This window comes from Grammomys surdaster, unplaced genomic scaffold (genome assembly GCF_004785775.1).
Source record: "Grammomys surdaster isolate TR1022 unplaced genomic scaffold, NIH_TR_1.0 125951, whole genome shotgun sequence".
Taxonomy (NCBI): Eukaryota; Metazoa; Chordata; class Mammalia; order Rodentia; family Muridae; genus Grammomys; species Grammomys surdaster.
The window spans coordinates 3,233,282-3,256,480 of NW_021620772.1; the positions used below are offsets into that span (position 1 = coordinate 3,233,282).

The window sequence follows — 23,199 nt, forward strand, 5'->3', positions numbered from 1 at the left end:
AGGGAGGGAGGGAGGGAGGGAGGGAGGGAGGGAGAAGTAAAAGGCACAGGCTTTAGTTCTCTGTGCCAAGTGAAATGATGCAATCCCAGCACTTGGGAAGCTGATGCAGAAGGACTGCTGTAAATTCAATCTGTAATTCATAGTGAGCTCCAGGCTAGCCTTGGCTACAAGGTGAAACCCTGTCTTAAAAGAACAAAAACAAAAGAAAAAGGAAGAACTCAGGTGCTCCAATACATTTGCACAATTGCATGATTTTCAGAACTGCTTATTATCAGCAACTATTAAAATCTATTTCAGAAGACGGCCACACTTTTCAGTTAATGTGATCCTTCTATAACAGGACCCACCGCAGTGGAAAAGTGGACAGAAGGAATAATAAGCCATGATCCCTTCCTTCCTAAGTCCATCCTGGCAGTAAAATGCCTTTGTTGGAAAGCACTTTAGGAAGGACGCTTAAAACTTGGACTGCTTATACAGAATGGCACTATTAGAAAGTCTTGTTGGAGGAGGTGTGTCACTGGGGGTGGCTTGGATGGTTCAGAAAATCAAGACAGGCATCTGCAATTACATGCTAGCCACATCCTGCCTGGAGTATGGTCAGTATACCCTCCTCCTCCTCCTCTTCTTCCTCCTCTACTTCCTCCTCCTCCTCTTCCACTTTCTCCTCATCCTCCTCCTCCTCCTTCTCCTCCTCCTCCACTTCCTCCTCCTCCTCCTCCACTTCCTCCTCCTCCTCCACTTCCTCCTCCTCCTCCTCTACTTCTTCCTCCTCCTCCTCCTCCTCTTCCTCCTCCTCCTCCTCCTTCTCCTCATCCTCCAGCCTCTAAACTGAGAAACGTATCCATGCCATATTCTTGAAAAAAAAAATCAACCTTACATCACAAAGCACCGTGGCCATGTAGCAAGCAGAGGACATGAGAAAAGCAGGGTGCTCACCTTGGACCATTTACTCTCTTTGCAAAGTAGGTCTGAATAGTAATACGCCTGCATCCAATTTTGTTGGTATATATAAATCCACATTAATTCCCAGTAACAGAGATGGTGAAACTGTTTCCACTCTTCTTGAACTGAAATGCATTTTCGAAATGTTTCTTGAGCCTATAAGTCAATTGCATAAAGCTGATCATCCAGACATTAGACAAGGAGATAATAACCTAATGGAAAAATACACAAAACACTTTGTACAAAAGGAACAAAGTCATTACTCATGAAGCCACTCAACCTGCCATCACGTTCCCCTTCCTTACCCTGACAGTACAGTTAGACTCTGTTGCTTTACTTGACTTTGTGAGAGGGCCTTGTACTTTATACCACAGGAATAGGAAACTCAATTTCCAAGTACGATAGAAATGTCAAAATTCTTTCATAAAACAGACTATAACAGCATAAGAATCTTTATTGGACAAAACACACATTAAACAAAATCCCATAATCAGTAAAAGGCTAACTAAGCCCTTATCAGAAAGATTGGTAAAGCTGTAACTGGGCAAATAAGAAAAAAAGGAATAACTAATAGACATGTAGAAATTAATAAACTGGTTGACTAAATTTGAAAGTTTGCACTAGGAATGGAGCTTAGTGGTAAAGCACTTGCCCAGCATACACAAGGCCCTAGATTTGACCAGCACAACAAATAATAACAGTAATAATAAAGTTAAGGAAAAAATTCAATTCCTTTTTTTTTTTTACACTTATCACATGGGCAAAAAATTAAAGGACAGAGATGTCTCAAGTTGACAAAGAACATTAGAAATACGGATTCTCATATTTTTAAAGATTCATTTTTTTTATGTGTACATGTGAGTGAGTGCCTGCACCGTATATGTGTGCCACATGCATGCCTGGTGCCTATAGAGGCCAGAAGATCCCTTGGAAGTAGAGTTATAGGCAGGTGTGAGCCACATGATGTGGGTGCTAGGAACCTGGGTCCTCTGTAAGAACAGCAAGTGCTCGTAACCACGGCGGCATCGCCCCAGTCACGGCGGCATCGCCCCAGTCTGTTCGTCATTTCTTTACAGACGTTTACATTGGAAGGTTCTCGAGAAAGGCAATTTGCCTGAATATATCAAAGATGCAAGCATCATCTGACCCAGAATTCTATATCGATATATTTGTGCACGGAAATGTTTAGTGGTCAGTCACCAATAGCAGATTACTTTAATAAGTATAAAAACAGCCATCTCATAAAAAGGAAACCCAGCCATCAAAATGAACAGAGGGAGACTTAAACGTATGGTTGGAAGGTAGATTTAGGGTTTAATATAAATAGAAAAAAGTTTGATCTTATTTGTGTGGAAGGATATCATAGACAGACAGACAGACAGACACACACACACACACACACACACACACACACACACACTTCTCTTTGTCTTTAAGAGAATTAATCAACTAGTTCCTTTGATGAGGAACCAGCATAGTTGCACCATAGGTAAAAGAAAGCTTCCAAAATCAATGCAGAAATAGATAATGGTCAAAGTTTTCTGACGCCTCTTAGATGCCCATAATAAAATATATGATTTTATACACTCTTTTAAAAAATACTTTATATACTCCACCATGAACTACTTCACATATGTGTAAACATGTTTTGAGGTAAGTTATTAAGTATGAAAACACATGTGCACAAAGTAAAAGCTTAGCTTTTCAGAATCACATTCCTATTTATTTTTGCTAGTCCACGTAACCAAATTTACCTATGTTGAGTGACCGTGTGATGCAACCCTCCCACACAGACACTGCCCTTAAATAACCCTTGCTGACACAGCTACCTTTTCAGCATGGCCTTTCAGCAGCTCGATTCGGGCATGATAGAACAGTATGAGGGAGCCCTGTGGAGAAAGGAAAGAACACACTTCAATAGACTATGGCGGCTAGGAGTCACGGCTGAGACAGATGATGGAACAGTAAGCATACATTTGGGAACTGTTGAAGGAACGGTGCAAGGAGACTCTCTGCTTCCACAACATTCACTTCTCCTGTACCTAGAAATTGAACAGACACTGCTCAGTGCTCAGGAAACACAGTGCACATTTACAACCTACTCCCAGACTCTCACTGATACACGGCACACACTCGTGGACAAGATAAACCTGTGTTTTCATCTGAGAAGGGTATGACTTAAAGAGCTCCAGGGCAAACAAGTCTTAAGAATGGAGGTGGCTATCTCAGATTCCCAGTGACATTTCTACTTTTCAAGGCAATGTTAACTTACATTACCTCTAAATTGAATTTTCTACAAAATTAAAAAAAAAATGGAAATACTACCATGAATGTGATAAAAATACAGCCACCGAATACATAAGTCTTATCTAAGACTAGAGCTTAAAATGTTTTATGAGGCATTAGAGAGATGGCTCAGTAGTAAGAGCATTAGCTGTTCTTGAAGAGAAGCCAAGTTCAATTCTTAGCACCCACATGGCAGCTCACAACCATCCGTAACTCCAGTACGAGGAAGTCTAATGTCTCCTCTGGCCTCTGTAAGCACAAGCCATGCATGTGGTACACAGACACACATGCAGACAAAATGCTCATAGGCTCAAAATAAAGAACATACATGCATATAAGTAACTTTTAAACTGCTCAGTGAAAACAATCGGTCAACTGTCTCTGCCAAAGATCTCTATGATAAATCTCATCATCTTCCATCTTAACTCAAAAAAAAAAAAAAATCAAAAGTAAGCAGACAGAGACTACGAGCTCTTACCAAGAATCAGGGAGATGTAGGTATGGAAAGCCAGGATTGTAAGGCAACAGAGTGGGGACCGCATGCTGCTTCCGGATGCACCTTCCCGTAGCTGCAGAAGGCCCAGGTCCTGCAGAGAGTAAATGCATCACAGAGAGAGAAAAATCTGACTGGAAAAAATATTATATTTGGAAAATTTCACATCATTCATGTCCTGCCCTACATGAACTTGAGGTTTTATTTGTCACCAGCTTAAAATAATGGCAGTATTTAACTAGAAACAAACTTCATGTTTTAAACTGGCCTGAGACAATCTGATAAATCCTTTTGTAACTGTCCAGTCAGCTTTAATTGCCCACTTAATACAGCCTAGAGTCATCTGAGAGGAAAGCTTACACCAAGGAATTGCCTAGTTCAAATTGGTCTGTTGAGTGTCTTTAGGGGATCATGCTTGATGCAAGAAGACAGCCCACTGTGAGCAGCACCAATCCCTATGCAGGTGGTGCTGGGCTGTTCAAGATAGCTAGCTAAGCCTGAGCCTACAAGCAAGCCAGACAGCAAGTCAGCAGGCGTCCCTCACAGCTCCTTCCTCCAGCTTCCTGTCTTTAGTTCCTGCCCTCATGTCCCTCAACAATGGACTGCAACCTGGAAGCACAGGAAAAAAATCAACTCTTTCCTCCTCTACATTGTTTTTGTTCAGAGTGTTTTTTATCATAGCAACAGATATCAAACTAATCCATATTGATCGTATGATTGATTCTACAGAAAGGAATGAACTGCTCATTCCCAAGAAACGCTCTATTTCTTTGATTTCCAATTTATACCCTGAGCTGCTAGGGGCTTGTCTCAACAGTAAAGCACTTACCCAAGCATGAGTAAAGCCAGGCCTGGGTTTCATCCCCAGCACCACAGAAAACCATACTGAGATTCAAGCTCAGTGTACTGTAATGAGCGAGAACACAGGATTCTATGCCTGCAGAGACCTGGCCACTCCACAGGGAAAGTGGAACAGGAACTCACAATTTTATGGGAACAGCTAGTGAGCAGCTAGATGAATACATGATTCTGAATGTTAGAAACACTTGTGCCTCATTGGGGACGTCTGAGGGAGCACTCTGTGGAAGAGAGAGTATTTATCTCAAACCTAGGAAAAGAGGCACTCATGAGAGAACGCCATTTGAAAAGAAGCTGGGTGGAGAAGACCACTATAACAGAAAACAACAGAAATTTCCTCAAAATCAAGACAAAATGTCATCTGTACCCTGTTTCCAGAAAATCCGATAAATTCTAGTAATCGGATGATTCTTGCTGGTAAAAGAGACAGCATCTGTAAAGAAAAATAGAACTGTAAGTGCACGTGCACGTTAGACTCTGACTACAGACAGCCCACATGAGTGAGCTGATGTGTGAGGCTGACTATAGGCTGCCCAGCGGTTAACCCTAACCTGTTCAAAAGCCCTGATAGCCAAATCAAGTCTAACCTGACTAGGACTCAGTAAGGAGACAATAAATAAAGCCTGGTTTCTTCATGGTCCTCTAAACGGTGACTTGGTCTTCTGTGAAATGAAGCAGCATGAAAGGCATCTCGGGCAAGGCTTCTTTCTTCCTTTCCATCTTGCTTTGGTTGGTTGAGATAGGGTCTCATCTGTAGCTTAAGCTGGCCTTGAACTTACAGTGCCTTCCTGCCGCTCAAGTGCTGGATTAGACATGAGCCTCCATGCCTGGTTTAGGCAAAGTTTCCTTCAGCTTCCTTTCTGGAAGGTACAACCCTAAGGTGATGTGAGTGATACTCCTGCACTAACAGAAGTGGGCAGCCATAGCAGCCCGGCACCTTCTGGGACACACCTGAAGGACAGTGAAAAAGGGTCTCCCAGAAGTGGCCATATACCAATTCATGGAGGTAGCCAGTGGGCTAGGGCTAGACGGCCAGAGGCTTAGGTAGAAGAGGTTTTGGAACTATCTCTCTGAATGGGAGATATTACATCCCAGGTGAATGATGAGGTTTAACAGCCAAGCAGACAGAGCAGACAGTCCATAGGGAGAAGTCAGTCCACCCTCAACCCCAGCACTGACTTGCACACTGGCTCATTAACACAGCCTTGGGGACTATATGCTCAAAATACGATTCTTTTCACTACTTCATTCTCCAACAAGTTAAACCCTCGTAAAAATTCCAAATTTCTAAATAACACTGTACTGACAGTCTTACTGACTCTGCATCTCCCCAGAGATCAACTGTTTCTCAAAGTGTATCACGCCCTCCCATTTTCAACTCCAGAGCCATCATTAACAGGACAACAAATATTTCCGATGCACAAACAGAACTAGATTCTAGCTCCTCATAACTAAAAGCCTTACTAGTCCAATCGGGTGTGGCATTCATCCCTTGTCCTGTGTGACCTAAAGCTGCTCTGAGCACAGACGGAACTTTGTAGCATTCACCACACAGGAAAACCAGTCCAGGCCAGCAGCTCACCAGCCAAACACAGGTAGAAATAAAGCTCAAAACACAAGAGAGATACTGGACACTTGGTTTCATCTACAAAAGGTTCTGGTTTCTATATAACTGCTTCCTTACCAAATTAAAGGCCCCTGTTCCAAGCTTGACTCCTCCTTCAAACTCATAGAAGAAATGCTGCTCGTGTTTGTTCTTCTGAATCACATGCAGGATAGAAAGGCACTCTCTGGAGTGAGAAAAAAAGGGGGGGGGGGTAGAGAATTAGGTTCCAGTGACTCTGACAAAGGAATGTCAAACCAATGTTACCCTTGTCTACTATAAATGTCATTACCTAAAATACTACACAAATGCAGATGATGATAAAGTCAATCTGCTCCTCGGGCTACAGAGTAACTCCCACTAAGAAGAAAGAAAGCACCCATTTTACAGTGTTGAGGACAGCGGGCTCAACCATCAGCAAGCTCAGTTTAGGAGCCACAGAACCTCGGGTTCGATCTAACACTTCAGGAATGTTCAGGTCTCAGCTGCTGTGCACGACTCACAGCCCTGCCCTCTACCCTCAAACATGAATGCTACTTCAATTCCATGCAGATTCATCAGAGCTTGACGAGACTATTCCCATCACAATGGTGTCAATTGCCGTATTATGTCCCTTTGCAAAAGCAAAGGAGGGGTGGTGGTGGTGGTGACTGAACCCAAGGCTCTCACACATTTGGAAAGTACTCTACTACTAAGCTTCAAAAGACAAATAATCAAAGGCATGTAAATTAGCAATAAGTGGTAACTGCTTACTGAACTGGGAGAAAGTAACAAAGAAGATGTGTCTCAGTGTCAGGACACAGGATACCATTCCCAGGGCCCAGGGTTCCAACGCCAGTGCCACAAGAATAACCCAACAAAATAATAAGGTATAACCACGTATCTTCTATCCCCAGTATAATGCACAGTTTCCCTCATGATGCACTCTAGACACATCTAGCAAGCTCAGGGCTGACCTGGTTTATAGGAAGTATAACTGACCAGAGGAACTAATTTGCTTCAGACTCCTTCCAACTTACGACTATCCCATGCTGTCATCTGCCTTGAGCAGAGTGACACATGCTTGTAATCCTAGCACTCATGAGGCTAAAAATGGTGATTTCCAGACATTCAAAGTCAGCCTGGGCTATGCAGTAAGTTCACCGCCACAATGGGCTACAGAGTGAGGCCTGTCTCCTAACAGACAGATATTAAGGGAACATTACAGCTAAATGTGAATCCCAGGTTAGACCCTAGAAAAAAAGAGCACTATTGGGACAGGAACAGTTGGATGCTGTCAAGGCAGCAAATATCACTTTAATAAATGAGCTGTGATTATGTAGTCTGTATTTTTTTAATATAAATGAAAGATCTATGAAAATTCTTTATAATGACAAATGTCCCAAAAAGGAAATTGTTTTAAAAATTAATTATATGTAGTGTTTATCTGCACATGGGTGTATTACTGTATGCATAATACCTGAGGAGGCCTGGGACATGGGATCCCTTTGACTGGAACTTACAATTGTAAATCACCTAATATGGGTTCTGGGAACTGAACTCTGGTTCACTGAAAGAACAATATGCACGATTAACCACTGAGTCATTCCAGACCTCCAAACAGAATTTTTTAATGAAAGTTTAAAGGCTGATTTTAAACTATAATTGAGCTTTTTATCTTATAGGATGCTTATATTTGTGAATCTGAATAAAAGATACATGAAAATTATTTATAGTAATAACAAATTGTTTCAAAATAGAACATTATGTATGTTTAAAGCTTAACTTTTAGAAGATTTTTAACATGTGTGTGTGTGTGCTTTGTGTGTGTGTATGTGTGGTGTGTGTGTGTGTGTGTGTGTGTGTGTGTGCCTGCGTGTGTGGTGTCTGTCCTATGTGTCCCACACAAGTGACTTCTGATTGCCTGGAGCTGAAATTGCATGGACTTGCAAGCCACCCAGTGTAAGAGCTGAGACACAGACTGTGGTCCTGTGACAAATCAGTAAATGTTCTTAGCCTCTGAGCTACATCTCCAGCCCCAAGCCTTTAGTTTTAAGAACATAAAAAATTTCCCTATGTTCTTTGCTAATGACTTTGGTGTTTTGAGACAAGGTTTCCCTGTGTAGTCCTGACTATTCTAGAACTTACTCTGTAGACCAGGCTGGCCTTGAACTCAAAGATCTGCCTGCCTCTGTCTCCTGAGGAAAAAAATTTAAAATACTAAGTCTTATTGAAATGTATTTTTGTATTAATGATGGTTTTACCTTTTAAGAGTTTAAAAAATATTTACTTAAAATATTTCTCTTTCTCCACTATTTTGAAAGGATTTATGTTCAACAAGGAATTCAGTATAATGTGAACTTCTAACGAAATATCTGTGTGTAGAAGTACACGTAAACACGCACAGCCAAACACACTGAGGCCTCTCATGATCAAAGCCCTATAACTGCACTGAAGCAGGTGGTTCTCTATCATAGGACTACTTAAATTAGCTTTTTAAAGTTCTGATGATTGGAAAAGCAATCAACTCTTTAATCTTCTAAAAATTACTTTGAAAGGAAATCTAAAAACACTGTAACAAGTTTCCCAAATCGATTCCCTCTTATAAGATTATTTTTTATGGATTCCAGGTTTACATAATGAGTACTGGTAAAACCGCCTCTTAAAATACTAATCAGGCTCTGCTTCTGTGGTGGGATGCGTTCCCAGTGATGCTAGGAAGCTTATGTTAGGTTTGCTTTCCCACACATAACAATTACAAACCCAAAAAAATACACAAAAAATCTATTTAAAACATTTCTGCAGGCTTGGAAACCGAAGGTGCTGGAGTAGGCACCTTCTGAAAGCAGGAAATAGTTCATGAATTAACTATCTATGTGTCTATGTGCCTGAAAGCATGCCCCACTCCACATGGGGCCCACAGACCACAATCAATAAGCCATAGAGTCTCCCTGGGTTAAAAGACAGAATCCAAGACAGAGAAGGGTCTTAGAGAATATAAGGACATGTCCACAGATGATAGAACTACACTAATGGGAAAACCAAAATCTATGTCAAAAAACACTGAAGTCTCGGCTAATCCAAGAGCTATGTGACTGGGGGAAGGTCCAAGAGGCAACAGGAACAGGATAGCAGGGATCCAGGTGCAATGTCCCTGCAATGTCCAGGAAGAATCTGGAGCCTGAGTCTAAGCACACAAAACAGAGCTTTGCTTCCCAAAACAGAGCTTGGCACATGTCAGAGAAAGGATGACTGAATCCAGCGTCTTTACAAATAAATCAATATCTAGGATATGATTTCTAAATTATCCTACATGAGAACATGACATACAGTCAACAGAAAAAGCAATAAATAGAAACTGACTCCAAGATGACCCACAGTAGATCTAATCTAAAGTAAATAAGTGGGTGTGGATCTGTATGTAGCTTACTGAACACAATCAGGCTGACCAGTATGTAACTGGAAGTTCACAAGAAATGAGTGAGAAAAGATGCAGGAGAAACAAACTTTGAGGAAATAATGGCAACAAAAGTCTAAATCCACACTAAACTGCTCAAAATCAAAGACACAGCATGCTCTTTAAGGAGATGAAAAAAATTATATATTCAAATATATGAAACAATTACACAAACAGCTGAGGTCCTAGACAACGTAAGAACTGATGCGGTGGAGTGCTGGTTTTAAAGGGCTGAGAAAAGAAACACCCTAACAATTCAGAACACTATACATAGCAAGAACATCCTTGAAAGTAAGGCCAAAATAAACTGGTTTCAAAACAACAAAAACAGAAGAAAAATGCTGAAAGTTAATACTATGAAATGCGAAAGGAAGTTCATCAGCATAAAGTGAACAGAAACGATGTCAAATATTTTGTAAGCAGAACAGAGTAAGACAAAAGACGATGCTTATTATACATTTAATGATACACATATGGAACACACCATAAGAATTGTTTAAAAGGCTGTCCTATAAATGGACATCTTGACACAGCCTAGAGTCACCTGCGAAGGGAGTCTCAACTGAGGGATCATCAAGAACAGATTGGCCTGAGGGAATTCTGTAGGAGATTGTCTTGATTACTAATTGCTGCAGGAAGACGCAGCCCACTGTGGGCAGCATCATTCTCTGGGAAGGTCCTGGGCAGTGTAAGCAAGCTAAGCATGCTCCCACACATGAGTCGGCAATCATTGTCTTCACTGTTTCTGCCTCAAGTTCCTGCTTGAGTTCCTGCTCTCACTTCCCTCAGTGAAGCACTGTGCCTTGGAATATGAGCCAAATAAGCTCTTTCTTCCCTAAGTTGCTTTTGCTCAGAGTGTTTTATCACAGCAACAGAAAGGAAGCTAGAACAAGGGCCAACTGGAGGCAAACTATGTTTTCACAAAACTTGTACATTTTACATACTGTATGAACTCTAAGCTAATAGTAATAAGCCAAGAAGGACATTGCAATCACTACATTAACCACAAAAACTAAAAACATAAAATTATAGAAGATGTTTTTAAAAGTTTATATTATAGCAAGTCAAATGTAGTGACATGTGTTTGTAATCCCAGCAATCCCAAAGTCTGAGGCAGGAGAATGAGAGATGTAAACCCAGCCTGGGTCATATAGTGAGATCCTGACTCAAGAACACAATACATAAATAGCAATATAAATACAAATATACAAATATTCTTAGGAGAGAATCACTTTAAAAGCCAATCTTAGTGGGGTAGTAATAATAATCCCAACACTTGGGAATCTGGGCAGAAAAATCAAGAGTCCAGGGTAGCCTGGCTTCAAAAATATTTAATTTAATTTCAATTTCAGTCACATTTTACTTTGTAACTTACTTATATATTTGGTAACTTGTTCTAATTTTGAGTCCACCTTTGATGAAGTTGATCATATTTTCATCCTGAAAATAATACAATTGAATAATTAGAGCACTTAGGAGGAAAAACAGTATGTATTTGTGGAATGAGACGTGTGTATCTGTGTCTGTGCGCACGAGCATGCTGCTGTGAATAGATCCTGGAGCATCCTGAGTAAAGGAACACTCTATCACTAAGCTTGCTTCCTAGCCTCGCGTACTGCATTTTGGCTGCATTTGATACATCACTCTTGCTTTGCATTTGCAATGTGCCATTTTGTAATTTTCTTATAAGTTTGAAGTTAGTGAAAACACATTTTTTAAAAGCTTCTATTACCTTGTATTTCTAAGGATATAATCCTCAAAAATTTGGGGCCAAATATAGTCCAAAGCTACTTCAATAGACACCATCATCCATCCACTGAGAAATATTCTTCTGAGCTCAGTGGTACCCAGAACACTTGGCTACATAACTCTGTTCTAAGGCCAAATTTTCGCATCCACCACACCCAGAGAATAATAGTTCTTCTTTCAGTGATGCTTAAACAAGAAGTCTACTTAACATTGTAAGTTTAAAAAAAAAAGATGTATTTATTTTATTTGTATGAGCTGTCTTTCGTAGCTGTCTTCAGACACATCAGAAGAAGGCATCGAATCCCATTACAGATGGTTGTGAGCCATTGTGTGGTTGCTGGGAACTGAATTCAGGACCTCTGGAAGACCTGTCAATGCTCTTAACCCCTGAGCCATCTGTTCAGCCCCAACACTGTAAATCTCACTCATATAAATTTGCAGACCAAAAGTCACTGATCTAAATTCTGAACTGGTTGTCACTAATATGTAATCTGAGGGTAGAAAACCATTTTACTTCTCTGTGCTTGAGGGTTATCACTCATGAAATTGAGGCAGTTTGAATGGCATTTTTAGGATCAGCATTCTAAGAGTCTCCTAATAAATTACACCAAATAACCAACTGAAGAACATTGTGTTGATGGTGCTGACAAGAGATAGGCCCACAGGCTTATACTCCTAAAATGATTAGATAATCTAAAGCTAGCAACACTTTTCAAGTAAAAAACAACAAAATCAAAAAACCCTATTTTTAGCTTTCTATTCTCATTAAAATATTTAGCATTCCTATTTTTATACAAATCTGTAAATACAAAATTCACTATACAACTCAAACATTTATATTCTTATTTAGGAATTGTTTTAAGATATTAAGAAATTTTAATTTTACATATTTAAGATACTAAGGAATTTAAAATATTTTAAAATATTAAAAAATATAAATAATAATCTTATATTTATATTTATACAAGTTCATATACAAGCCAAAAAGAAATTTCTTGGACTGGATTAAAATCAAATAATGATTATTTCATTCCATGATTCAGTAAACACTGACCAAATGCTTATTTTGTGATGGGCACCTGAATGCAAAAGCAACATGACGTGCTGAGGAACTAGGCATGCGCCATGACGGAAGCATGTGCCATGATGGGCACTTGCACTTGCGCCATGACGGAGGCTCTCGCCATGATGGAGGCATGCGCCATGATGGAGACTTGCGTGGGATGTCACGAAAACACAAAGTGGGACATGGAGAACCAAAAAACCAAGAAAGGGCAAGAACAGACCCAGGAAGGAAGGCAAAGCGATCCTGAAGTCTATGCAAAGGACACCTCAACTGGACACACCAGGAAGCATCAAAGACCATGCTGGGCCATCTCCAAGTACAGAGAGGAGAGTTAACTAATGCAGAAAAGAAAGGAGCTGAGTGGGAGGGAAGCCACTTTGACCCCTGTGGCAAGCGAAGGTCAGTAGCACCTGAGGACAACCCTGGAAACCCCTTCCAGGGTGATATTCTGATACAGAACACTGACAGAGTCCACGAAAACCATGAAATGCAGAAGCAGAAAATAACAAGCAGAGGTGCCTTTCTGAGTGAGAATCAATCACAGAACGCAGGATGAACGAAAAGCAAAAAGAAACCAGGGACAGTCACTCAGCCACTGGACAACCAATCCTTCAGCAGCTGATGAGCACCACTGCAGAAACCATGATTCATGGTGGGAGCACGTAGGAAGGGAGGGAGCTTATGAGTCACTGCTGGGGCAATGTCGGTGGGAGCATGGAGAAAGGGGTGGAGCTGCAGATCCTTACCCAGCCAAAGCACAGATACAGGGAAGTAACCACAGGCAGACATGAAGGAGTAGTGGACACCTCTAAGATGTTGGATTTCAAATCCTCAGTTACAAAACAAAGTTGTAACCTAAAAAAGTTGTCAAATGCCCACTTGGAAAACACATAAGGAAAAAAGTAGGGGCCTCTATGACTCATAGTGTCATGTCACTGATATGGTGAGAATGCTGTCTGGACTTCAGGGAACAGGACACTACCCTGATTCAGTTTTACTGGACTGGAATCTAAGCTAACACGTCAATTTGCAGGGGAAAAACACCACCACTACTAATGCCTCAAAAAAAAGTTTGAAGTTAGTGAAAACACATTTTTTAAAAGCTTCTATTACCTTGTATTTCTTTTTTGTTGTTGTTGTTTTGTTTTTTGTTTTTTTGAGACAGGGTTTCTCTGTGTAGCTCTGGCTGTCCTGGAACTCACTCTGTAGACCAGGCTAGCCTCGAACTCTTGAACTCAGAAATCCGCCTGCCTCTGCCTCCCAAGAGCTGGGATTAAAGGCGTGCTCCACCACCGCCTGGCTACCTTGTATTTCTAAGGATATAATCCTCAAAAATTTGGGGCCAGATATAGTCCAAAGCTACTTCAATAGACACCATCATCCACTGAGAGACTGTTTTCTGCTTATCATCTCTACTCCTGCCCTCACTGGGACATAACCATCATCGGGGTCATAATGTAAAGTCCAAGTTTCTAAAAGCGTTGGCGCATGCACATGTAGACAGAGGGTGAAATTTGGGACCTCAAAATGACTCCTTGACTTTGAAAGGGTGAACAGGTAAAATGTGAAGGGTCCTTGGAAAAAGTAGATACGCATGTGCACCTGAGCATTGCAGAAGCAGTTGATACGGTGAGGGATTGGCAGAGGCCTAAAGAGGCCTCCTCAGTCTGGTGGGGAACTCTTGCCTGCAGCACATATGTGCAAACTGAAGTCCTCTTTGCTCTCACACTAAGAAGAATCCTTAAAGCCATTTGAAGCAGACACTAAGTACATCTGAGTGGGAATACAGCTCTCCAGAGCCTTCTTTCAGGCAATCCTTAGGGGCAGGGGGGATGGGACACAAATATCTTTTATTACCACTCTAAGCCTTAGTGCTAACACGGGATGAGCAACATTGAACCTTCTCTGTACAGTGTTGGCAGGCTTCCCACCCAACCCCAGTATTCAGCCAGACGTTTATTACCTGCACAAACGTGAGTGCTGCTTTCTGTAGGAGACACTCAGCATAACAGATTTCAGCATGCATTTCCTCTATAAAAAACAAATACAATTAGAGAAAGACACAGTATTGCTCTAAGATATTCTGATAAGGGTGGAAGATAAAAGCCCAAGAGAGACACAAAGATTGTTTCCACGCTTCCAGAGAAACAGGACGATTGTTCCTGGATAATCCTGGATCGTGTGAACTGTGGAGGGGAGTCATCTTCAGCTCCATCCAACATTAACTGCAGAGTGAGGCTCAAGAATAGGAGAAAACCAACTGTTTGTTTGAATAGGGTCTCACTTTGGAGCCCAAGCAGTTCTAGAACTCAGTAGTCCAGACTGTCCTTCAACTCAGCAATCTTCGTGCCTCAGCATCTTGGTACTATAGGCATGAATCATCATGCCTGACCGAGGAAACAAAATGTAAAGCCCTTTTGAGAGAAGAAAACTTACCTTAAAAAAAAAAAGTAACATAAACATCTAGCAGTTATACAGACTGAAGAAGTTAATGAAGTATATGAATCCTCGCTTCTAAAAGATGAAGGCATGGTCATCATGACAGTGATCAGAGAGAAAGCAGCCACTTCCTTGAGATGTAGAAAAACAACTGACCTATGTGCACAAGTCAGGGCCCTTAGAAACAACAGAAAATCCAATCTACAGTGAGCCCTCCGCTCTGCTGCTCTCCTCATTTAGATGGCCCAGTAATAATAGATTAAATGAGTATTGCCTGTAGCGTTTACCAGATACAGTCAGCTTTGCTGAATGCTGGCAACTTTCACCATTATTGTTCTTGGCCCGCATCTGTGCTTCCTGGTAAAGGCTGAGAAGGCGGCACAGGGCCTTTCCAATTCAAGTGGTGAGGCAACAACGGGGCAGTCTGAGTCACTGGGAACACTGTTGACCAAACTAGATAAGCTGGATGTGTTCCTTCATTTTCACACACATGACCCACAAGCTCTCTCACACTGACTCAACTTAAATGTTCAATTTGTGAGGAGTACTATGCAGTTAAGTTCCTCAGAAACAGACGGGGAGGACACCACCAGGACATGGTGCTGTCCATGTGCATCCTGGCACTGCCATCAGTCACGATCCAGTCTCCAGGACACCTTTCCTCAGAGTGTGCCTCTCGGTTTTCAGTACCTTCATGGTAATTCAAACTAGCAGATTATTTTCACCACCTGACTAGCCTCTTCCTAGGTAACTACAAAGTGACAACCGTCTGGGGTTATCAATGCCAAAGGCCATCTTGAGAACAGATGACTGGCCTGGCAAGAAAGTGCAGGCACCCTCTGAAAAGGGCAGTCGGGCTCCTCTGGCTAGAGCATGAGGTACTTGAGAGGAGGAGAGGGCAGCAGGCTGACAAGGGGGCAGCGGTGAATGCTACAGCTGGCCTGACCCGGCAGGCTAAACAGCAGGTCCTTATCAAGGCCTGAGCAGAAGGGCAACTAGACCAAAGACAGAGAGACTAGAGAGGAATACAAAGGACCTGTCACAGAGCATGGAGAATTGGATTCTGTAACCCACATGTAAGTATTCTCCCTAACAACTCTCTCTCCACATCGGAAGCTTTGCACTTCACTCAGAATGTGCTTTAGCATCACACACTCTGAAGTCAGCTGACATGAAGCTATTCAGCACCAGCCACCAGTCACAGGAGGAGAGGAGCAAGCGTGTTCCACACTAGGTCCATGAAAAACTCCATGTAGATACTCATTCCTGAACACAGCTAGAAACTGGACCATGCAAACAAAAATTACCAACAGGAAACAAATCATACTAGAGCTACAGTGTACTGCCACGCCCTGTTGCTCTGGTTTGGTTTTTGCCAACCTATTGTAAGTTAGTTATCTAGAGAGAGGAAATTCAACCGAGAAACTAACCTCCATCGGACTGCCTAAGGGCCAGCTTGCAGAGCATTTTCTAGATGTATAATTGGCCCAGCAGGTGGTCTTGGGTGGTATTAGAAATTAGTCTGAGCAAGCCAGTACATAGTGTTCCTCCGTGGTATGGTCCCTGTTTCAGTTCCTGCCTTGGCTTCCCCTGATAATGGACTGTAATGCCCCCCACCCCCCCAAGTTGCTTTTGGTCATGATGTTTATCACACCAATAGAAAGCAAACTAAAACACACTTCAAACTCTAAGTCTGTTTAGGTTGCCTTCACAGCCAAAAGCACTGGAAATAACACGCAACTTAATTTATTTACCTTTATTCCTTCACTATGCCTGACTTACACTGAGTAATTTTTTTCACCAGCCATACACCTTAACTGTAAATTCCTTAGTTCATGAAAAAAAAATGTGGTGCACCCAAAAGCTAGCTGAGCCCAGCCTTTCTGTACTGGTCTAAAAATATTTATAGTTCAGAATAAGCTATAGACATGGGCTAGTTAATTTTTCTTTTTCTTTTTTTTTTTTTTGGTTTTTTTTTTCGAGACAGGGTTTCTCTGTATAGCCCTGGCTGTCCTGGAACTCACTCTGTAGACCAGGCTGGCCTCGAACTCAGAAATCCGCCTGCCTCTGCCTCCCAAGTGCTGGGATCAAAGGCGTGCGCCACCACTGCCCGGCGTTAATTTTTCAATAATTAGTAGAAAGTCCAGATTTCCTAACTTGCTCTGTTTAAAGTCAACAAGGACAAACCAACACAGCATTGTCGACTTTTCCAGACATGATCGTTCAATGTTTCCATCAGCCATGTAAGGTGTTTCCTAGACCCCATGGGAGAGCGCAGGGACAGCGGGAAGAACCGTGGTTCAGGGAAAGCAGACCAGCTTCCATGCTGTTCTGAGAGCTGGATCACCTTGGCCTTTCTCTCTGTGAACATCAGTTAGACACATGGGTGGTGGCGTGGGGGCTAATGCTAAAGAATGTGCCAAGAGTGCCTCGCACACAGAGAACACTTCAAAAAACATAGAACAGTATTATGTTTTAAAATTATTTATACTCACACCAAAAATACCATGTTCTTCCTCTTAAAACTAAGGTTTAAAACTCTGCAATGTCACCTTCATGCCACAAAGACAATGAGAAGCGGGTGTCAGTAGACGGGGGAGAAGTCTTAAGGAGTTCCCAGGAAGGAAAACGCAATGCAAGAGTCATACCGGGGCTGAGTCAATCTCGTGGATTGTCTCTGGAACATTTTAGGCCTACTAGTACCAGCTCTTGTTCCTAGGAATGCTGCAGACCAGTTTCTGATGAAAAAGAAGATGGGTTGCAACTGCCGACAGTAACCAACAAAATACCATCTGCTTCTGCCATGGCTGAGTCAACACAATACTCTTCTTCGGTAAGTCCCAAAGACATGGAACATGTATGGCACAGTCCTCTCCTGTGACCAACACTCAAAGCTCACATCACTCAAATGTGCCTAACTTCTCCAATGTCCCAAAGCTGACAACATGCCTATAGGACAAGCGGAGAGCCATGGCAAATCTCTTGCTGGGTGTGTGCAGTGTACACTTGACATTAGGACTGCCCTGCCTGACAGCCATCCCCAGAGCTGTGCTCCCTTTCCCTAGCTCCAGCTACTCCAGTGTTTGCACCATCTCTTCCAAAGAACAGGCTTGAAAGTGACAACATGAACACAAATTCTCCTGAGATGGCACAGCCTCTCCAGAGTTCCTGGATGCCCTTTGGTGGTGGAGCCCCCTTCTGTTTAGGGGTGATTAGGGTCACTTCTCCCCTCATCTCAGAGAAAATATGGAGCAACTGACAATGATGTTTCTCCCAGCTATCTGACTGAGTGCTTTCCTGGACTCCTGATTATTCGTAAAGCCCACGAGCCAAACACCTTTCATCAGCTATGCAGCCGAGCACTGTCCCTTTTAAAGGTGTAAACATTATCCAGATACACCTTTAATCTCAGCACTTGGAAGACAGAGGCAAGTGGATCTCTGTGAGTTCAAAGTCACCCTAATCTAAACAGTGAATTCAGACCAGGGAGGAGTCCATAAGAAGACTTGTCTGAAAACCAAAACAGTGCTTCCACCTTGGAAAAACATTAATAGTCTGTAGAAAATGAAACCCTCCAACAATAGTTGAATATAGCTTTTTGAGGGAAAAAATGTCAATAAGTATAAACATAAAATTATAACCCCTTAGTTCCAATAATTCTACTTTTAGAAAACTGTCTCATGAAGTACTTGAAAGAATACAGCAAAAAAAAATATATATATATGTACAAGGATTTTAGAACAACAGTATTTGTTAATAGCGAAAAAATTTAAAACCATACGTCTGTCCTTCAATGAGGAAAAAACAAGCACACTACGGTACAAGGTACCATCCCATTCATAACTGCACAGCTCCAAACAAGGAAAACGCATTTACACACACTGGTGTGTGGCAAAACAACATAGTAGCACTTGTGTGTGGTTCAATGCTTGCAAAAAACCAAACAAACAACAAAAACCAACAACAACAATGAAGGGCAAGTGAAAAAATAAACTGCACCTGCCCCTTATATACAAAAGTCAAGCAGTGACCAAGGTGGGTTGGGAAGAGAAAAGCCACTTCCTTCATCCTCTATACTTCAGAGATGGTCTGGGGGCTCTTAGCCTCTAAAGGAGAGGGAGACCAAGCCTCTGGACCCTTACCTTCGCTCAGTTGTTCCAGTGACCCTCGAGAGAGGAGACTTGAGAAAGACTCGACAACTGTGCATTTCTTCCTGTATCTGCATTGAAGACAAGGGAGAAGCATCAGATGAAGCTTGCTGTCACTGGTGATCATTTCAGTCTCAGCAAGAAGTCACCAAAAGGGAGCTCCTGGCCCCTCTGCAAGGCCAGGCCTCCCTCCTCCCATCCACAGGGCCTAGTCCTGAACCGCCAACCATGAGCATCCGACCTAAGCATGGTGTAGAGGAGTCCACACACCCGCTACCTACAAAGCTCCCCTCACTTCCAGATAAAAGCAGAATGCCTGTGGTAAGTGTCTCCACGGTGAAAAGTGGACTTAAGGTGCAGTTAGGAAAATGGTCTTCACTTGAGATTTACAACAAAACTACATGAAGATTCATCTCAGCCACGTTAAAATTCACCAGTATAAATAATAGCCTTCACTACGGCCTTCTAAATGCAGACTAAAGCCTAAAACTGACACTCTCATTTTGACAAACCAAGAGTGTCCAGACGCATGCTTAGGCAAATAAAAATTCCCTTCTGAATGTGGAACTTCCTCACGTAGAACAAGCACACTTCCTGCTTGACCTGATGTGGTACTCAGTTCTTAACCAAGCAAAACAACTAGAAAGATGCTCTCTGCTAACCCTTCTGAAGCCTCCCTCAGACTTTTACCATAGCTCAGGCCCCAGGATTCCAGCAGAGGGTACGGGTGTTAAACGGGAGCCATATTATAACTCCAGATAGGACTTCCTGAATTCCACTGCACAGAACTGAACTGGCCAAGAAACTCTGAAGCTCAAGTCCTGTACCCTAGTGCTGGCCAACCTCAAACAAGCTCCTCACTTGGCAGCACGCTGCATTCACTATGGCAGGAAGGCAGGGAACTGTCTTAGCTCAGATATTATAAACTACTCAGTCATACTTTTGGCAGGTCTGCAAAGCGTCCTTCATGGCAGAAATGCCATTCTGGATGTCCTGTTGCTCAAAGGTCATGACAGCCTGCAACACCACAATGGTACTGTAGCCCAGGGCGTGGTACATGCTCTCCTTGGCCCTGGAAAGAACACAGCCAGTGAGTACATCTCAGCACGGTGAAAAAGAAAGACACACAAGCCCAGGTCTTTTTCTGATACCAACAATACCTAAGCCTCACTGTGGGCATCTCGACTTCTCCATAGTTACTGAAATGATACAAGATCCAAAAGGCCTGCTTTAAAACCTCAAGTACCAATTTTTTAAACCCACACAGTAGAATAAAGTGCTGTGGACAACATGCTTTTCCCTCATTCAGCACAAGGGGGCAGCCTCTGGACTAGTTTCCTAGAGAAGTTTAAAAGAAAAGCTATTTTTTCCCCCAGCTAAATAGGGGGCAGTGCACCATCTTAAAATCTGAAATGGGTGAGGCTTGGTGACACACATCTGAGCCTAGCATCCCGAGAAGCAGAAACAGGAACTCAAGGTCATCTTCTGGGAGTTTGAGGCCAGCCTGAGCTACATGAATCTTATCTCAAAAAGGAAAGGGGGCAAGGGGGAGAAAATCTAAGGGGGAGAGAAAGGGAAGGAAAGGTGAAATTCTTATGTGAGACAGAGAAAAGGTGCCTTTAAAACTGTTCTCTCCTCTCCAGTCCAAGCCCAGAGGAAGCAAGATTTTTTTTTGCAATAAATTAGGTCATGGGCACAGGGACCTGAGCAGAGTAAACCTTAGGATCTAATATTCAAGAGTCCTGAGGAAAGCTAATAGCTGAACGCATCAGGCTCTCAGGCACTGCCTGACTGGGCTAGCTCCTCTCAAAGCCTCTTACCTGTGTATGTGTCAAGTATCAATTGTTTTAAGTACTCTGCCTCAACAGCCTGAGGCAACATTGTTTCTTTCATTCCCAGAGGACAGAGTCTAAAGAGTCTTTGCCCCCAATGAAGGCACTGCCCACGCACCCCAGTTATCAGTAGCAGTTCAAACCTTACCCTCAAGTGTCGTGAAAAAGGAATTTTAACAATGAACTATGCATAAAGGTCAGAGACTGTGAATCGGATCATTTACTTTTATCCTATTTTATATTTATAAGCACATGGTAGAGTTGAAAGAGGGATGTTTAAAAAAAGAATAAAGGACACAGAGACACTGAGTCAGAATCCAGAGAACCAAAGAGTGGCAAAGCCAGGCAGACCAAAGATGATGAAAGAAGCAGAGGTCCAGAAGGTAATGAAGTCTGAGGGACACCGCTGGCTGCTTGACATGAGGGATCAGGTTCCAACTTCAGCATCAAGTCTTGTCCTAGCAACTGAGTCTGGAGACCGCTGCAAGATCATTTCTGCAAAGTCCATCGCAGGCACAGCTGAGGCCGGTGAGCAGGCTGGGTGCACGAGGGTGCTGCTAAGCCTAAAAGCCCAGTGCAGGTAACTCCCATGACAACAGTAGGGAGACCTGATCACATCCTCTTAGATTTGATCTTGGCACTGTGATTGGGCTTCTCTAGTTATTCCCCTCCAGGCTTCAAAGGCAACACTGCTCAGCGACACTCCAAAATCATGGAGACGACACCTGAGCAAGTGTGGAGGCTAGAGCATAAGCATCAGAATTTTCTACTGAATAGGAAGACACTCCTTTAAAGATGGTAGGGGGTCTCACTCAAACTAGCTTATACATACGGAGGCAGACACAGTAACATACAAACATAACATCAGAGAAACACATAAAGTATCTACTGAGAGACAGTTAATTACCATGGACGAAGCAACTCTAAGGCATCTTTGAATTTGTTACTTAGAAATAAGTTCAGAGCCTCTGCACACTCCTCTAGGCCGCTCTTGAGATCCACCTTGGCTGATGAACTGAAGAAAAAAGAAAAAGACACAGGACTTTTGTAACTTTTACTATTAGCACCTTGTCCCAAGAGGTAGGGATAGAAACCAGTTGAAATTCCCCCTTTGCTGCTTCTCAATGCTGGGGTAAAGAAGCTTCCCTCATTCTCTGTAAGGCCAATGCTCTGAGCCGATAAGAAGCAGGTGGGTGGGGAAAAGGCATGCATGTGCACACACAGGCATGGCAAGGCTGGACAGTGGGTCCGGATTACCCTCATTAAGATTGAAATGCAGATAAACCTATGCAAAGGAGAGAGGGAAATGGAGCCATAGAGACAACCAGTGATTTTGTTTATTTTGGGTGTGCTGTTTGAGATGGGGTCTCACACCACAGCCCAGGCTGTCCTGGTGTAAAGGCCCAGTTCTCCTGCCCTAGCCTCCGAGTGCTATAATCATAGACACGAAACTCTGGACGGCATTTCCCGACAAATCCTCCTGGACAGTCAAGGTAGTTAGTGTCCACTCTAGTCTTTTGTCTTCTGGTTCATGTTCCTAAGTGGGGAGGATATGGAGGGGGGTCACATAGTACTGTATTCCTTCTGGAATAATCTCTCTTATCAGACAGGACACTTCAAAGAAGTTTCTCCCTGTTCTTTCAAAAGGAACCAGAAAAAGAAAATGGCACCCCAAAATATGGTGCTGACCACCAAAATACACGCTGACCACCAAAGCTGGTGCTTCAGAACCCATGTCTCTTAGACCTTCTCCCATTTTCTTTTACCTTCCTTCTTTTCATTCTTTTTAACTGTAATCCTGGCCTAAAACTCACTAAGTAACCCAGACCAGCCTAGAACTGATGGTAATCCACCTGCCTTGGCTTCCTAAGTACTAAGATTACAGGAACATACTACCACTCTTACATTCTAAGGCATCGTTTTCTAACAACACCAACTCTGTGTATAACATTGCTGGACCTCAACTTCCTTATGTGTAAAATGAGAGCATAGTGACCTATTTCCTGGAGCTGTTTTGAGAAGAACTGACCAACAAACAAGTGCCTATAGAAGGCACTAACTACATGAGGGATTGGGAGAGAAAAGGTCACACACGGAGATGATCTGATAATTGTGATGGAAAGGTGCTCCCTAACTGTTATACAGTGGGATGACTCATGGGAATATCTAGGCTAGGGGGAGGAGGAATTCTATGCTGCACATGCAGCAAGCAAGACAATGAGAGAAATGACAGAAACTAGGCCAAAGTCAGAAACTATAGTGTCAGAGGGGGTGGATTCTATTGTAAGAACAAAGGCAAGTGCATTGTCTCAGAAGTCCTGTCCCCCAGCAGATGTGGTAGAGCACA

General features: G+C 42.6%; 1 protein-coding gene across 1 annotated transcript in view; it reads right to left on the reverse strand.

Annotated features, from left to right (window-relative positions):
• Window positions 1-23,199, reverse strand: part of Ttc39b (tetratricopeptide repeat domain 39B) — a 94,643-nt gene that overhangs the window by 14,811 nt on the left and 56,633 nt on the right. Inside the window, exons 4-14 of the mRNA XM_028753621.1 lie at window positions 21,760-21,867; window positions 19,961-20,092; window positions 19,015-19,091; window positions 14,397-14,464; window positions 10,994-11,058; window positions 6,264-6,369; window positions 4,947-5,012; window positions 3,707-3,815; window positions 2,917-2,984; window positions 2,772-2,831; window positions 937-1,098 (exon numbers count right to left, since the gene is read on the reverse strand). Coding sequence (XP_028609454.1) covers window positions 937-1,098; window positions 2,772-2,831; window positions 2,917-2,984; window positions 3,707-3,815; window positions 4,947-5,012; window positions 6,264-6,369; window positions 10,994-11,058; window positions 14,397-14,464; window positions 19,015-19,091; window positions 19,961-20,092; window positions 21,760-21,867 — 1,021 coding nt within the window. The remainder of the gene's footprint in view (window positions 1-936; window positions 1,099-2,771; window positions 2,832-2,916; window positions 2,985-3,706; window positions 3,816-4,946; window positions 5,013-6,263; window positions 6,370-10,993; window positions 11,059-14,396; window positions 14,465-19,014; window positions 19,092-19,960; window positions 20,093-21,759; window positions 21,868-23,199) is intronic.